The 18,300-nt window shown below is 44.8% G+C and overlaps 1 protein-coding gene across 7 annotated transcripts in view; it reads left to right on the forward strand.

Annotated features, from left to right (window-relative positions):
* GRIP2 (glutamate receptor interacting protein 2) overlaps window positions 1-18,300 on the forward strand; it is a 653,251-nt gene that overhangs the window by 514,835 nt on the left and 120,116 nt on the right. For all 7 annotated transcript variants that reach the window (XM_082265350.1, XM_082265349.1, XM_082265353.1 and 4 more), the window contains exons 6-7: window positions 2,199-2,274; window positions 14,503-14,648. In XM_082265350.1, the coding sequence (XP_082121476.1) occupies window positions 2,199-2,274; window positions 14,503-14,648 (222 nt within the window). The remainder of the gene's footprint in view (window positions 1-2,198; window positions 2,275-14,502; window positions 14,649-18,300) is intronic.

Here is an 18,300-nt window from a genome sequence, read left to right on the forward strand (position 1 = left end):
GCTAATGATAATCGCAAGAGAATCCGGCAGGCTGGTTGTACCCAAGTTAATTGATCGACTTGGTACATTAGGCCTGCCTATTAACAATTAGAATCTCGGCTGATTCCTGCTGAACCTGCCAAAATTCGAACCGTGCATGGCTGGCCTTATTTGGAGTCCCAGTGACAAAAAGTAGCTGTCTCCCCAGTGGCAAGAAGATATAAACACAGGAGTGCGGGATCCCATTTAAAAGTTGGCATAATTAATTTTATAAAAAGTGGCGAACTTGTAATCAAGTTACTGTAATTCAGTGTCAGCAGATGGTAGAGAGTTACACCTTTGGGCATCTGAGGGCTGGGTGAGGCAGCGGTGGATTATCCAATGTCGGCAGTAAGGGGACTCGCTCTGGATGACAGGCGGTCCAATCACTGGGAGCGGCTTGTACTGCTGCCATTAGTCCTCGTGGCTGCACACTCTATGTACAACAGGGAGGAGGTTCTGCGTTATGAGGGAACATCCTGTCATCCTGAATGGATCCCCTTACTGCCAGCTTTGGGATATCCACCGCCACCTCACCCAGACCTCTGATGCCCAGTAGTGTTAACCTTCAATAGTCTGCTGATGCTAAATTACAGTAACTTGAATACAAGTGCTATTTTTATTTTTAATAACTTATACTAGCTTTTAATGGGATCCCACACTCACGTGTTTATAGCCCCTTAGTCCCCCCCGTTGGAGTCCGTCTGCTCAGCGGGTAATATGTCCACTGATCCACATCTGTCTGTTCTTACCGGATAGGATCTGATGTCGGTGGGTGTATAGACACATGTCCAATGACACCTGCTGCTCCATAGAGGAGACTGGAGGGTCCAATCGGGTCTGCCTGAAAAACTGACAGGGGGACCCGACTGATCTGCAAGTGTGAAAGGGGCCTTGGTCTTCCTGCCAGTTTGGATCAGCCTGGATTTGTTTGGAGGTAGTTGCAGGACCCATTGATTATTGTACCCTCACACCTGTCCATAGACTGCAATAAAGTGGTATTAAACCCAAAAGCATTCAATTATTATATTGCAGCTTACCAATTCTTAGATGTGATGGCTCCATTTTTTTTTTTTTTTTTAGGATTTTTTTCTATTTTCATCTGGTGATCCAGCCAGCAAGGACCTTACACCACATACTTTTGCGGCCAATGCTGTATCCACTATACTTGTTTACAGGCTATTCTGTCATGTATTTACATTTTAAGGCAGGACTCATGTTTTAAATTTCCTGTTTTTGATGCTAATAAAATGTATTTTAATATTAAACACTACTCATCTCTGACATCCCCATCACCTTAAAGGTCCATTCACACTAGCGCAACTTGTCAGGTGACCAAGTCGCCTGACAAGTCGCGATCGGTCGCTCGCCATTGATTAGCACAGGACCCGTTCTAATAGGAGCGACACAAGTCGCTCTGACTTAGAAAAAGGGTCCTGTACTACTTTGGGGCGACCTGGAGGCGACTTGCATTGACTTCAATTATATTATTATACACCTCGACTTCACAGGTCGCCCCTGGAAGTCGGATCGGGCCAGTGTGAATGGACTCTTAAAATCCTTGATTACAGGACGTGAGCAAGGGATTACCCAGATTGGTTTCATTCCAATGGGTTATCCTCCCCGCTCTCTCGATCCCGTTTTTGCTTCTGGTACCAGCCAGCAAGTCAGTTGGTTTTCACAGTACAAACACTCCAGCAGAATGGATCAGTTTACATGGACGAGATAAACCACTTAACACTGGCAGAGGGTTTTAAATGGTCAGCTTTTATTTGTTCTTGCAAAATCTTTATGCCAAAAAGAAATAGACTGCTGTAAAGAGTGAGCTGGAATTTGGCTTAAATTTTTTAGTGGTTCTAAATTTGCTAATACATTTAACACTCGATTGACAGTGCTGCTGTCTGCTTTGCCTCCTGTGCTCATTCCTCCAGAGTTGTGTTCCACTAGTACAGGAGGTGGGTTACTGGCCAGATCACCAGTTGAAAACAGGAGGGAAAAAGTCTACAAAAAAGAAAACTAATGTAGCCACCACATTTACTGATTGGTAAGATGCAATATAATAAATTTTTGGTTTTGGGATTAATACCGCTTTAAGGTCCCCATGTAGAAGCAAAGGTAGGACTTAAGACCTTTACCAAAATGTATTAATTTATATTTTATCTTTTCTTTTTTGTTTGCAGGTGGGGCACAAGAAGACTGGCACAAATCCAGGCCTTTAGTCATAACCTACGTGAGGCCGGGAGGACCAGCGGACAGGTATCGAAGCAGCACTAAAATCTCTATCCATCATGTCCTTATCATTCCGCCAGGCCTGTCTGCTGTACTGCAACATCTGTGTGCCAGCGAAGATTGGGTTAAATGATGCGATTTGCAGGGACAGCAGCAGGATCAGCAGACTGGCGCTTTCATAAATCCGTCCCGATATTACTTAATGCATTCTGCGAACGAGAGACATATTGCAAATGGCATTTAATGTCACTTTAATTCCAGAGCAGACAATTTTGGAAATAGGATACATATGACAGATCAGGGCGCTAAGTCGTTTCTGCTCTTAAATAAATGTTCTTGCATGGAAAAAGTAATATTGTAACAGCATAATCTCCTTTACACGCCTTAAACTGTGTGAAGGAATTGCAGAGTGTAAAAGCTTTACCTGTGTTATGGAGAGCCCAGCCCTTCCTACTGCATGTTGGGAGTCCTCCTGGCATTGCCAAGGCAATAGTTCTGCACTCTTCCCAGTCTGCTGGTCACATGATTGCCTGTCACAGGCAGTTCTGAAATTGGTCACACGGTTTGCTTTTACCATCTGCTCTAAGGATAGGGATATCCAAGGCCAGGATAAAGGGGTGGGCAGGAGGTGCTGCCGCCCTAGGTGCAATGGTTGGGCGGGGTTCCCTTTCACAGCACTCTCCATAACAGTGACTGGTGACCAGTGGGATGCGGCTTCATGTCTGCTCTATCACATTGTGCTCCAATATGCCCACTCTCTACCCCATCTGCGCACAGCTGATGTGAAAGTCATGCCGTGAATGTGTAACTACCTTCTAGCTGCTAGAAAGTAAGTGATTGGCCATGCATGTGTAGTGCACACTTCCTGCCAACCATGGGCAGCCGGAGCAAGGGGGCAGAGAAGGGGGGCAGAGCAATACACTCATTCTATGACGTTCATTATATCAGTATGAGGGGGGAGCACAGTTCCACATCCATACCATTGGTGCTGGATAAACCCTGTCCCGGTACTGGGGGTTATCTAGAGGAGGTGTGGACAGGAGAGCTGAGTAGGCGATTTCCTCTTTTTTTGATTTTTGCCTTAGCCTAAGTCAGCCTTATTCAAGCAGGGTGCCGTGGCACCCTGGTGTGCCTCCTGGGTTCTTCAGGGGTGCCTTGGCAAAATGGCAACAAAATGCCACAGGTTTTTACCTTGTAGAATCACAACTATGGGCACTATGCGGGTCAAGCCACTGGCACCCTGACAGCCCTGGGCACTGTGTGGGTCAAGCCACTGGCACCCTGACAGCCCTGGGCACTGTGCAGGTCAAGCCATTGGCACCCTGACAGCCCTGGGCACTGTGTGGGTCAAGCCACTGGCACCCTGACAACCCTGGGCACTGTGCAGGTCAAGCCATTGGCACCCTGACAGCCCTGGGCACTGTGTGGGTCAAGCCATTGGCACCCTGACAGCCCTGGGCGCTGTGCAGGTCAAGCCATTGGCACCCTGACAGCCCTGGGCGCTGTGCAGGTCAAGCCATTGGCACCCTGACAACCCTGGGCACTGTGCGGGTCAAGCCATTGGCACCCTGACAACCCTGGGCACTGTGCGGGTCAAGCCATTGGCACCCTGACAGCCCTGGGCACTGTGCAGGTCAAGCCATTGGCACCCTGACAGCCCTGGGCACTGTGCAGGTCAAGCCACTGGCACCCTGACAGCCCTGGGCACTGTGCGGGTCAAGCCACTGGCACCCTGACAGCCCTGGGCACTGTGCGGGTCAAGCCACTGGCACCCTGACAACCCTGGGCACTGTGCGGGTCAAGCCACTGGCACCCTGACAACCCTGGGCACTGTGCGGGTCAAGCCACTGGCACCCTGACAACCCTGGGCACTGTGCGAGTCAAGCCACTGGCACCCTGACAACCAGTGACCTCACTGGTTGATAAGGAGAATGACGGGTGCATGCACAGCGAACCTTTTTACTCCTCCTCACTCCTTCTCCATCAGCACTGGGGTCACATTAGCAAATAGAAGAAGAGAAACTGAGGGAGAAGAGAAACCCCAGAATACTAGTCTGTACCAGTTTGCAATAGTGGAGGAATAAATCACTTCTAATGTTGGATGGCCCATGTGTATGGATGTTGCTGCGTTATGTAAAACTATTAGTTTAGGGGTTTTTTTATATTTCAGAATGGGGAGCCTCGAGATTGTGCAGAATTGTTAGGGGTGCCACAGCTAAAAAAAGGTTGAGAAATACTGGTTGAAGTAATCAAAATAAGTGTCTATTTTCTCTATATATAACAAAAAGTGCATCGCTATCAAATATGGATTATGAAGATGATAACGAGGAGAGCAGTCCACAGGTGAAAATGATGGTGAAGCATGCACAAGATATAAACATTCAGTGCTCCGTCATTGTGCTGGTAATCCTCCACCCAGTCTCATTAGCCTCTCACCTCACACTTAGCCCCTGTGTCACCAGACGGGCTAGTAAGACAAACTTTCTCCAAGGATATCACCAATATAGATCAGATCGGTATTCCTCTTCATCAGAAGATAAGGCTCACAGGTAACAGATCGCAGGTCCATAAAGCGGGTCACAGGTCCATAGGAAAACAAAGGTCCGGACATAGTGCATTACCGATATAAATTACTTTATTGAACATAGCATAAAATCATAAAAATTACCTTGTAAAGCACTATACAAGTGCATGCGATGAGCAGATTGTATTACACACAGTGGTCTCGACCGCAATGGATGGCGGGTGACGTCACCGGCCCCTCCCCCTTCGCACGCGTTACGTCCCACTGCGCGGGACTTCCTCAGCTATTGCGAAGGGGGAGGGGCCGGTGACGTCACCCGCCATCCATTGCGGTCGAGACCGCTGTGTGTAATACAATCTGCTCATCACATGCACTTGTATAGTGCTTTACAAGGTAATTTTTATGATTTTATGCTATGTTCAATAAAGTAATTTATATCGGTAATGCACTATGTCCGGACCTTTGTTTTCCTATGGACCTGTGACCCGCTTTATGGACCTGCGATCTGTTACCTGTGAGCCTTATCTTCTGATGAAGAGGAATACCGATCTGATCTATATTGGTGATATCCTTGGAGAAAGTTTGTCTTACTAGCCCGTCTGGTGACACAGGGGCTAAGTGTGAGGTGAGAGGCTAATGAGACTGGGTGGAGGATTACCAGCACAATGACGGAGCACTGAATGTTTATATCTTGTGCATGCTTCACCATCATTTTCACCTGTGGACTGCTCTCCTCGTTATCATCTTCATAATCCATATTTGATAGCGATTCACTTTTTGTTATATATTTGTTATTGGGACTTTTGGTTTATTGATCCTTTAGTGCATAGCAGCTTTCTATTATATTATTTTATACAGTTGCGCTGAATTTTTTATCTATTATTTTCTCTATATGGCATTGCTAAGTGAAATTGCTTAAAAGAAAAGTTCCCGGTTGCATGCCGTGTCACATGTGGTGTTAGGGATGGCATTTGGCATGGCATGTCACAAGTGATATTTTGACATGGCTTTATAAACCAAACCATGTTATACAGCAAGAGACCATGGCCTGGCTTTTTCATTTTACATTTTCAATTGCCTTTAATGGGCAATATGCATAGAAACTACAAGAACCTGCAAGTTCTTTCAGCCATATACCTCAGTTCTGTCTGTAGAGTAACAAAGCAGTCATGTAGTAATAGTAAGGTGCCGGCCATCTGCTTTTACCCCTCCATTGTGGCTTTGCTAGGTGAAATTGGCTTTAAAGAAAGATTCCTGGTCCCATTGTTAAGGAAGCAAAGTCACATAGGATGGTGCGTGATGTGGCTTTGTTTATAAACAAAACCATCTCATACAGTGACGGACTATGACATAGCTTTTCAAAAGCCCGGCATTGCCAATCGTGCTGAAATTTCAGCCACTTGGAGAGCCCCCAGTTTCACTCCCCCCCCCTACTGGGTAACATGCAGAGGAACTACAGGACTGAGCAAGGTCCTCTAAGCCATTTATCCCAGTTCTGTCTGTCTAGGACTTTACTATTAGACCAGGTTAGGTTTTATCTGTGAGGTCACTACATGTACAGTTGTAGCCTCGTCATGTAATGTTGTATTGTGCACAGGGTTTTTTTTTCTCAGAAAATAGGTAGAAAATAGGTACAGGAACTAAGCCACGAACCCCCAAATCCCCTCCCCCACACACACCCTCCCAACCACATCAAATAGTGGGTGTGGTCAATTTCATTAACCATGGGAGGGTCCTTAAAGAGGCATTGAACACAAGGAGTGTATTACGTACAAAGTGCAGGGTTTGGGAGTGCGCTACGTACATAGTGCAGAGTTCAGGGGTGTGCTACACACACACACTACAGAATTCAGCCTTCTTCCACAGCTGCTGACCTCTGCATTTCCATTCACATTTCATTTTCACCCGTCTTCAGCTCTGACCTCTGCATGCAACCCCCACTCCACTGCCCCATCTTCTCTCCACCTCTTTAAAAGCCCCACCATCTTCCACATGTCTTGCTTTTGTTACTGAATTAAGCTGAAGCACCCAGTCATCTCTAGTACTCCCGCACACTGTATTTGGCTCCGCCTCTCTCACACTAGTCCAGTGAGGGTGTAGGCATCTACATTGCACCCTGGGCACCTGCATCTCCTCTGTTCCCATCCTGCACTCAGCGGGAGCCGCTCAGGATATAAGATCTGGGGGAGCCATTGGGAGACATGCTGGCATTTGTAAACACTGAAGCCGGACTTCTGTGTTTACAAGTGATAGTGATGAGCAGGGAGCCTGAGCCAAGGGGGGTGAAACTGAGTTCCACCAAACTCCACCTGAAAAAAAGCCCTGATTGTGCATAATTCCTAATATGTTCCTATGTCAATGAGGCAGTTGAGGGCTCAAACAGGGGGCGGAGCTGGGAACACACCAGGTTACATTCCAGCAGGATTGGTTAGAAATCAATTCCAGCAAGCTTAGGGATTTAGTTAGGGAATGCATTTTCATGTGTGACTGACAATATTTTCTTCATTTTCATCAAAGGGCATGTTTTCAGTGATGAAAACTAGACGAAAATCAATTTGAATTTTTATCAATTGACAAAAACTGACCAAAATCAATGGCAATTTTCATCAACAAAACCAGAAGTTTCCAAAAACTGAACTAAAATGTGGGAGCAGACATAGACTTGGCTTACAAAAAAACACACGTGAGGGCGAAGACGGAAAGGAAGGTATTAAAAACATTACGCATGATCTGGTTCAGGAATGGCGTGATGAAACAAGCAATGCCATGGTGCTGGTAACTGATGTGTTTCGGGTGCACACCCCCCTTCCTCATAGCTGAGATGGAGATTTGAAAAGCCAGGGTGCTTGTAGTCAATCATGAAACGTTTCAGAGGCAAAACCATGCCTCCATCAGCTGATGAAGGAAGAGGCTGATGGAGGTGTGGTGTTGCCTCTGAATCGGCTACTAGCACCAAGGCTTTTGACAGCTCTATCTGACACGTGATTCCGGAATTCCATCTGTAGGGGGCATGCACAGGCCGCTTCTGCTGTAAGAATTCTACAAGACTCTGGTCCGGCCACATCTGGAGTATGCTGTCTAGTTCTGGGCACCGGTCCTAAGGAAGGATGTGCTGGAACTGGAGAAAGTCCAGAGAAGGGCAACAAAAATAATTAGGGGAATGGAGGACATCAGCTATGAGGAAAGACTACAAGCACTGAACTTATTCTCTCTGGAGAAGAGACGATTGAGGGGGGATATGATATCAATGTACAAATACTGTACTGGCGACCCGAGCATAAGGAACAAACTATTCAGAGAAAGGAGATACAATAAGACACGTGGCCACTCACTAAAACTTGAGGAAAGGCGGTTTAACCTTAAAGTGCGTAAGCGGTGCTTCATTGTAAGAGCGGTAAGGATGTGGAATTCTCTTCCACAAGCAGTCGTATCAGCAGGGAGCATTGATAGTTTCAAAAAACTATTAGATGGACACCTTAAAGACCACAACATACAGGGGTATACAATGTACGGTTAAAAGCAAACACACACACACATCATGGGTTGAACTGGATGGACTGATGTCTTTTTTCAACCTCACTATGTAACTATGTAACTATGTAAGCTGATCTGCGGGTGCCAGGCACTCGATGTCCTGTGGCACCCGCCGATCAGCAGCAATACACCGAAAACTGAGGTATGTAAACCAGGCATAGCTCAGTTCTGACGGGGGAAAGATGCATTCTGTGTCTCTGCAAAGCGGGACTAGAATCAATCTCTTCTCCTAGTAAAAGCAGCACACAGGTCACAAAAACACTATCTAGTCATACAGTTACCCTTTAATCGCTCTAGATGTTAATCCCGTCCGAGCCAGTGTCATTAGTACAGTGACAGTGCATATTTTTTAGCACTGATCACTGTATTGTGCTACTGGTCCTAACAAAGTGCCAAAAGTGTCTGTCAGTGTCAGACTGTCCGCTGCAATAATGCAGTCCCGGTATATGTTGCTGATCGCTGCCATTACTAGTATAAAAAAATAAATAAAAATTCCATACAAATATCTCATAGTTTGTAGGCACTATAATGTTCACATAAACCAATCAATATACACTTTATTGGGATTTTTTTTTTTTTTTTTTACCAAAAATATGTAATAGACACAAAAAATAAAAACTGCAGAGTATATATAATAAATATAAGAATATAATTGAAGTCAATGCAGGTCGCTCCAGGTCGCCCCAAAGTAGTACAGGACCCTTTTTCTAAGTCGGAGCAACTTGTGTCGCTCCTATTCGAACGGGTCCTGTGCTAATCTATGGCAGAGGACTTGTCAGGCGACCAGGTCGCCTGACCAGTCGCCCCAGTGTGAACCGGCTTTTAACCGCTTGCCGACCGCCGCAAGTACATATACTGCGGCGGTCAGCCCCTCACAGGCAGAGTGACGTATCGGTACGTCACTAGCCTGTGAGGCTCTGGGGAGCGAGCGCGCGCCGCCGCCGGCGCGCTCCCGCTCCCGCGTGGTCACGGACCCCCCGTGCGTTTGACCGGCGGACCCGATGTCCGCCGGTCACTCTGCGATCGTCGGGGGAGAGTGAGAAAGGCAGGCAGGCTGTGTAAACAAGCCGCCTGTCATTCTCCCCTGTGTAGAAACACTGATCATACGGTTCTACTATGTAGGACCGTTGATTATTGTTCCTACAGCTCTAGCCACAGCCAATCACAGTTAGAACCACGCCCCTAGGGACACACACAGCCCCTCCCTCTCAAATAAAGTTAACCCCTTCACTGCCAGTGTAATTTTACAGTAACCGTGCATATATATAGCACTGATTACTGTAGAAATGTCACTGGTAACCCCAAAAGTGTCAAAAATGTCAGTCAAGGGTCCGATCTGTCCCCCGCAATGTCGCAGTCCCGCAAAAAAAATCGCAGATTGCCGCCATTACGCGTTTAAAAAAAAAACAACAAAAATGACAAAAATCTTTCCCTTTGTTAGTAAACGCGATAACTTTTGTGCAAACCAATCAAAATACGCTTTTTGCGATTTTTTTTTTTTTTTTTTTTTTTTTTTAACCAAACATATGTAGCATAAAACAAATTGGCAGAAAATGTTAAAAAATTTTGATTTTTACTTTTTTTTTTTTTTTTTGGGGGGGGAATTTCATATAAAAAAAAATGTGAAAAATATTGTTATTTTTGCAAAATTGACGCTCTTTTTTTGTTTATAGCGCATGATCAAAAAATCGCACAGGTGATCAAATACCACCAAAAGAAAGCTCTGTTTGTGGGAAAAAAAGAACGTCAAATTTGTTTAGGTACATCGTCGCACGACCGCGCAATTGTCCGTTAAAGTCACGCAGTGCCGAATCGCAAAATACCCCCTGGTCTTTTAGCAGCCAAATCCTCCGGGGTTTAAGTGGTTAAAGTACAAAAACCCTAAACCTAAAAGGCAAATTTTTATTTTTTAAGTTTTGGATAGAGTGCAGAGGGATTAGAAGATCTGTTGGGTTTTTATCACGGTCTGTGCCCCTGTTAAAGAGATTCATCCTCTCTATTTGTCCTGTTTACCATTATTGAAACTGAAAGTAAAATAAATCCCAAAATTTGGGTTGTCCCCAGAAAAGTAATAGGGGGGGGGGGAAATCTTCCGGGGGGGGCCTAAGGAATTCTCTAAATCTTTACAGATTTCCTCTCTTACTTGGCTATGGGACAGGAAGTGAAGGGAAATCTCCACAACAGGACACAGATGGCAACAAACCCTCCCTTACTCTATCCAAAATAAAGAATAAAAAAAAAGTTTTGCCTGTAGTTCTATTTTAATACCATTAATAATAAACTGTTATTAGATTTTAACTCCGGGAGTTTTTGGAAATTCTAGAGAAATGCTTAAATAATGCATTAGGATTTAATTAAACCCATTGGATTTTAGTCAGATAAAACGTAGTGGAGATTTTAGTAGACTAAAATACGACTAAATCTAAAACAATTCAGATGACTAAAATACGACTACAACTAAAATGGCATTTTTGTTAAGATTATGAATAAAACGAAATCGAAATTTGATGTAAAAAATAACACTGGTGATTACCATGTATGTTGAAGTAAGATTTTTCTGCCCATTTAAATAAAATAATGATCATTTGCTCTTCTATTCAATGCCTGTCAGTAGTAAACACAACCTGAGCCACGAGCCGTGACAATCCAATCTGTTTCAGGGTCTCAGAACTGGTGCTTTACCTCCCTCCGCCACCCTGGGCACCCGCCAGACAGCGAGCTGCTCCAGTTTTTTTTTTTCGGGGGAAATTTTCAGAGCGCTTAACCGAACAAATTAAAATGACAAATGTCTTAAATCATCCGCGGTATCCGACGGCGGCTCACTTTGATCAGAGCAATCTGCTTAGGTCTGCCTTTCACAGCCGGGGCACCTGCATATCTTAATGGAAATGCTGCTCATTGATTGAAGAGTTAGGAATCAAGAGGCTTAGAGACCGGTGGAGTCCGCAGGGATTTGGGCATCCTTGTCTACAAGGTTATTGCGACAGTACCTCAGGGGGGGGAGGGGGGGGTGTAGGAAGGTAAGAAAATTCAGAGGGAGTTTTTTTTATTTATTTTTTTTACAGTGGACCTGCAGACACGAAAAGAAACGAAAAAATAAAAAAACCCCTCCAACTGACCCACCAAGTTCAACTTATGTCAACTCATACTCTGCTCTCCGAGTTAAAATTGCCACGGCATGTGTACAGCTCAGTTTGGCTGTAATGATACATACATGAGTATTAAAACAATTGGAATTTTAATGGTGCAAATTAGGGATCGACCGATTATCGTCAAAGCCGATATATCGAGGGCCAATAAGCACTTTCCCCGATATATGGGAATCGGCCCCGAAGGTTACCGATATTGCCGATATTTCCGTAAAGTGCTGTACCGAGTGATGCCTGCAGCTAGAGGCATCGCCCCGGTACTGGCATCCATAGCCGATGGTCGGCTGTCTTGTAATGACAACCGATGCGGCTGAGAAGCCGCTCGGCTGTCATTACAAGGAGTGGGAGGGAACCTCGTCCCTCCTCCCGCCACCTTCCGTGGCTCGCCCGGGTCTCCCGTCCCACCAGCCTGCGCGGCTGCCGAAGACCCGATCAAAGCTGCATTCGGCTCTGATTGGGTCTCCATGCAAAAACCCGGACGTGATGTCATGACATCACTTTCGGGTACTCGGCGCCAGATTCAAAAAAATTACAGCATTCAAAACAGCCAAACTTTGCGTTTTGAATGCTTTTAAGTGCAGAGGAGGGGTTATGGGTCTTTTAGACCCCCAGATCCCTCCACAAGAGTACCTGTCAAGAAAAAAATAAAATATATATATATATATATATATATATATATATATATATATATATATATATATATATATATATATATATATATATATATATATTTTTTTTTTTTTTTTTTTAAATGTACGAAATAGCGCATATCAGCCGATACCGATAGGCATTGGCCAAAATATCGGTATCGGCAACGAAAAAACGATATCGGTCAATCACTAGCGCAAATACACTTAAACCGCGCTCGTTATGGCAAAAAATTCAGCAGCAACTTACAGTGAGATAACACAGAAACGAAAATCAAAATCAAAAGTTTGAGCTACAATAATGATAAAAAAAATGAACAAATAATTACAATAATGATGTACAGAAATCAAACCAGTGATGATAAATGAAAATAATATAACTAGTATGTTGCAACCAAGTGCAAATAAAGTCCCAAAATAGTGAATAATAAGGATCTAATTCTTCATGAAAAGCACGATTAATGGTTAATGTGAATGTGGTATTCTCATAAAGATGCACACGTAAAAAATATCCTCCTCCACCAGTGAGTATTCGCCACCGTATAAAGGACCTGCTTACCAGATATAAAAGATTATAAAGGTCGAAACCCCATAGGAAAGAAATACCAGTGGTACTGATCCTCTGTATAATGCTTCCATCATATGGTCAAGGAAGCAACTCCAGACAGTAAATCCAAAAAAATGAAAAGCTCCATAGTGTAAAAACGTAGGGAAACTTTGAGTGATTAAAAATTACACTTACAGTGTCACAAGAAAAATCACACAATGTAAAGTTTTCGGAGCCAGTCGGCTCTCCGCTACACCCGTTCTTCTGGGAACTGTCTCAGCTTACAGGTGACGTCAGCACGTCACGACCCGACGCGTTTCGTCACATATGACGTCGTCCTGGGGTACTTCACTTAATTTTAATGGTGCCCAAGGATCTATAAGACAAATTGTATATTTTTGAAACCATCCAATTTTTTTTATTTATTGAAGACCTTATAAAAACGAATTGACTGGTTAAAAGCCCTACTATAGATCACATTACTTATTACCAAGAGTACAGTATATATGTGATTCCCTCATACAGCTCAGTCTCCTTGGAGACCCATGTACTGTCATTTTGTAAGGCTCTGTTCACATATAGGCGTTTTTGGGCAGTTTTCTGCTCTAAGTCTCGGCTCTAAAAATGCCCAACAAGACAAATCTCATTAATTTCAATGGCCCCTGTTGACATCTGAGCAATCTGTTGCCCTAAAGGGTAACTCCACTTTCGCAGGGGAAAAAAATAGCAAATAAAGAAAAAATAATATAGCGTATACAATTGCGACACAAATCATATTGTAATTGAATGTTATTAAAAATGACCTTTCCTTTTCAATCTGCAGCTGTTGTAATTTTCTGAAAATGCAATGAAATATGGCTGCCTGGAGGTGTTCTGTACGCAGAATGTATACTGACCACACCCCCAGAAACATAATTTCCTGCTTGTGTGATTGGCTCACCAATTTTCCCAGAAGTCCCTAGATTTCTGGCATCCCCTGCAACAAAAATGTAATTTTTGGTGAGATACTCCCAATAGGAACACGTCTAAAGGGATGCAGACCCAGCAGATTTCGTCATTATATATCAGCAGCTGCCACAGCTGATATATAATTCTGAAACCACTCCCATTTGACCCACTCAGTACAGAGGAACACCTGTTTTTACTTCTCCATGGTCACCTATGTGAAAGAGCCTCTGCCTCCCCTGATTGCACGTCCATGGATTTGAACCAACAAACCCAGTGCTGCTTGGCAGATGTGCTAACCCATTATGGCTGTAATGGTAGAATTTTAGGAAGGTATTGCGGGGGGCACTCAAACTGTGGCTCATCCACCTGTTTTTACTTCTCCATGGAACAAACAAAGGGAAAGCCGCTCAGGTGCAAGTTCAGGGCTTGGTGCAGGTCGGATCCATCATCCAAACGCAGAAAAGTCCAAAAATTTAGACCGCACTCAAGATAGTAAGATGAAAGTGTGTTGTTATGAGTAAGCGATCTACAGCATTGTGTAACGCGTCAACCCGACACATCTGTTTGTGCATCGTCTGTTTGCTTCATTTATGAGGAATAAAGGAGTTCATTTGCTTTCATCTTGCCATCTTGAGTGCGGTCTCAATTTTTGGACTTTTTTACTTCTCCATGGTCACCTACATGAAAGAGCTCCAAGATGCCTGAAATGAATTTGATCATGAGGGTGCCCCAGCTAAAGCGTTTACATTATCTATATGTTCTGTTCATAAAAGTCAATTTGAATGCTGAAGCCTATAAAATAATCATGCAATATTGATATAACATTTTTACTTTGCTTGTGGTAGAGCATAGCTGACTCCATTAAATCTATATGTATTATTAAAACCATCACATTTTCTCCCACAGGGAAGGGACCTTAAAAGTTAGTGACCGGATCATGTGTGTGGATGGAATCTCCCTTCACAATGTCCCCCTCTCGGACGCCCTTACCATCCTCCGACAGTGCAGTCAGGAGGCCGTCTTCCAGATCGAATATGATGTCGCCCTTATGGGTAAGATACTATCGTGCTTAAAGTTGTTGAGATCACCAAAGTCAAGCAACTAGAACCGCCTTCATCAACCTTTTCAACACGGAGGAACCCTTGAAAAAAACTTCTTGGTCTCAGGGAACCCTTGCTAATAATGACTATATCTACAACTCATGATACATTAGTCTGATGATCGGTAGGAAGGATGCTCTTTACACTTGTGGTCATTGGGAAGAATTACCCCCCTTACAGATAGCTAAAAAGACCAATGGAGTCAGTGGGAACTAATCTGAGAGGCAGGAATTGCTCAAGGAACCCATAGCAACCTCTGGAGGAACTCTAGAGTTCCTTGGAACCCTAGTTGAGAAACTCAGCTCTAGAATCTCCACCTCCTTTTCATATAGTAGAACAACTACTGTGAGGTATTGGTAGGCAGGTTTGAAAAGATTCCTGATTTCCTTTTTGGTCCCCTGTGAGCACTTTGGAAAAATGTAATCCGCTTGACATAATATGGAGACACCTGACAAACATTAGGTAGCACTAAAGGCTCGTACACACTTGACGAAAATCGGACAAAATATTCTCCGATTTTTCTCTCTCATGCTAAGCAGTCATAAACGTTTTTAGTTGACAGTGCATAATGTTCACGAAATTTCTCGCCCGATTTTTCTTTTTTTTTCTTTTTGGGACATTTGTTCCTATAATTCCGGGTCGTCCGAACCTTCAGCTCATGCATGGTCTTTCGTATCCGATTTTTCGCGGACGTACTGCATACACCTTAAACGAAAATTGGTCGTCTGGGGACGGACGATAAAAATTTTGGTGTTTGTCCCTCCATTTTTTTTTCAATGTGGGCATCGGCTGCTGAAAGTTGTGTACACACTAGTCGAAAATCGTATGATTTTACCTCGGATGGGAATTTTTGGCAGATTTTCTACTAGTGTGTACCCCACATTAGAAGAAAATCACCTGGGGGTAAAGAATCTGACAGCAGACACTATCAACATAAAGGTGCAATAAATCTCACATTAAAGGAACCCGTTGGAGTTTCCCAGCTCCTGCCCACGCAGTGTTAAGCGATTGACCTGGGCAGTGCTTGTAAGGGTTCAGGTGACCTCTTGACACTCCATGTAAAGTCAGAGGTCACCTGACAATGCTCATTAATGATTATAAAGTTTTGGCATGTCTTAATCTAATACTATACTTTCTCAGAAATGCCCAATCTTTTATTATGAACCCCTTCCCACCCAGCCCCAGCACCCCTTTACAGTGTCTCTTCTCTGGGGGGGTGGGAAGGATAGACTAATCATGTGACTGCTGTTATTAGCTATCACAGTTGTCACATGATAGGTGGCCCCATTGGCTACCAATCATTAGCAAAGACTATGACCTGTCTTTGACGGCTCAGTCACAGTGCTGGGTGTGCGCATTCTCAACACAGAATGCTCTGCCACCCATGGACACATGTGTAGAATTTTGGGCAATAAGGGCCCATTCATACTTGGAACTGCATATGAATTGCACATGATCATGCAGCATGTTCTTGTGCGATTCACATGCAGTTGTGTGCATTGCGATTTTGGCCCATTCATTTTGAATGGGCTGAAATTGCACCGTATTTCACCAAAAGTAGTGCATGCATTACTTCTGGACACATTTGTACCATGCGATCTGCATTTGGGTTGTTGTTAACCTTGCACTGACAGCTGCTGCAGATTGCAAGGGCAGTGTGATTTGAATGCGGTGCGGGACACCAGCATGGAAGGTGGGTTTTCAGCACTGCATTCTAGTGTGAAGGGGCCCTAAATCCCATCCTCTTTGCCACCACAAATATGCAAAATTTGCATGAGTTTATAAAGCTGTCTTTGAGCCCCAGTTCAGTGACTTTGCCTTGGCAGAGTGGATGGCGTCACTCTGCTGCAGGCAACCACAAGCATTTGTTCGATCTCTGACCAAGTGATTTGTGAACACCACCAAGAGCTGCATAAGCACTAGGATTTATGGGATTGTCATCTCTGAGCCGCCACCTTTGTCCCAAGAAGTAGATGGTGATCCTGGATGATGGGGAACAAAGATGGCTCTGATGAAGTCCTTCTCAGGGGGCAGTACTGGGATCTCAGGGGGGAGTACTGGGATCTCAGGGGGAGTACTGGGATCTCAGTGGGGAGTACTGGGATCTCAGGGGGGAGTACTGGGATCTCAGGGGGGAGTACTGGGCTCTCAGGGGGGAGTACTGGGATCTCGGGGGGGGGGGGGGGGAGTACTGGGATCTCGGGGGAGTACTGGGATCTCGGGGGAGTACTGGGATCTCGGGGGAGTACTGGGATCTCGGGGGAGTACTGGGATCTCGGGGGGAGTACTGGGATCTCGGGGGAAGTACTGGGATCTCGGGGGAGGGAGTACTGGGATCTCGGGGGAGGGAGTACTGGGATCTCGGGGGAGGGAGTACTGGGATCTCGGGGGAGGGAGTACTGGGATCTCGGGGGAGGGAGTACTGGGATCTCGGGGGAGGGAGTACTGGGATCTCAGGGGGGAGTACTGGGATCTCAGGGGGGGGGAGTACTACAGGAATCACAGGGGGGATAGTACTGGGATCTCAGGAGGGGGGGGGGGAGTACTGGGATCTCAGGAGGGGGGGGGAGTACTGGGATCTCAGGTGGGGGACGTACTGGGATCTCAGGAGGGGGGGGGAGTACTGGGATCTCAGGAGGGGGGGGAGTACTGGGATCTCAGGAGGGGGGGAGTACTGGGATCTCAGGAGGGGGGGAGTACAGGGATTACAGGGAGAGTACTGGGATCACAGGGGGAGTACTGGGATCACAGGGGGGAGTACTGGGATTACAGGGAGAGTACTGGGATTACAGGGAGAGTACTGGGATTACAGGGAGAGTACTGGGAATACAGAGGGAGTACTGGGATCACAGGGGGAGTACTGGGATCTCTGTGAAAGGTTGTAAATACCTGGAAGCTTTATACTTACACAATACTGGACTCTCTGGCCCTAAACATAAGCATAAAAAATATGTCTGACCTTGGCTTCAATTGAAAGACTAAATATTCACATCCAGAATGACTGGTTCTCTTTTAGACCCAACATTTCATATTCACTTTACACCACTTCTTCGGGTAGCTACAGATTGCACTTAGTAGAGATCTTGACTTGTTCCACTGACTAGTACAGGTCACAAAATCTTGGCACTCTCCCCTCTTCATATCCCGCTACCATAATGAGAATTATTTGCTATCTCAGGACAGTACGGGCTGATAGGAGCCAAGTTTTTTTCCATGCTGATCTTTTGGCGGCCAGGGCAGGTCGAACACCAGTGTTCTGATAACGCTCACTAGAAGTCATTTAACAGACTGCAGCGCTCCAAGGCACAATCACTCTGCTTCCACCCCATGCAGGAAATTAATTGATTGGACCAGATTCAGTTTTGTCTCCATGGATTTACCCGGAAAACATGTAACTCCTTCAGGACTGGACCTCCAGCGCTCTACTAAGTTTAAAGTACAAAATGTGTGTGTGTGTATGTATGTGTATATATTTATATATAATACATATATACAGTATCTCACAAAAGTGAGTACACCCCTCACATTTTTGTAAATATTTTATTCTATCTTTTCATGTGACAACACTGAAGAAATGACATTTTGCTACAATGTAAAGTAGTGA

The sequence above is a fragment of the Pelophylax lessonae genome (assembly GCF_965119305.1).
Source record: "Pelophylax lessonae genome assembly, chromosome: 8".
Classification (NCBI taxonomy): Eukaryota; Metazoa; Chordata; class Amphibia; order Anura; family Ranidae; genus Pelophylax; species Pelophylax lessonae.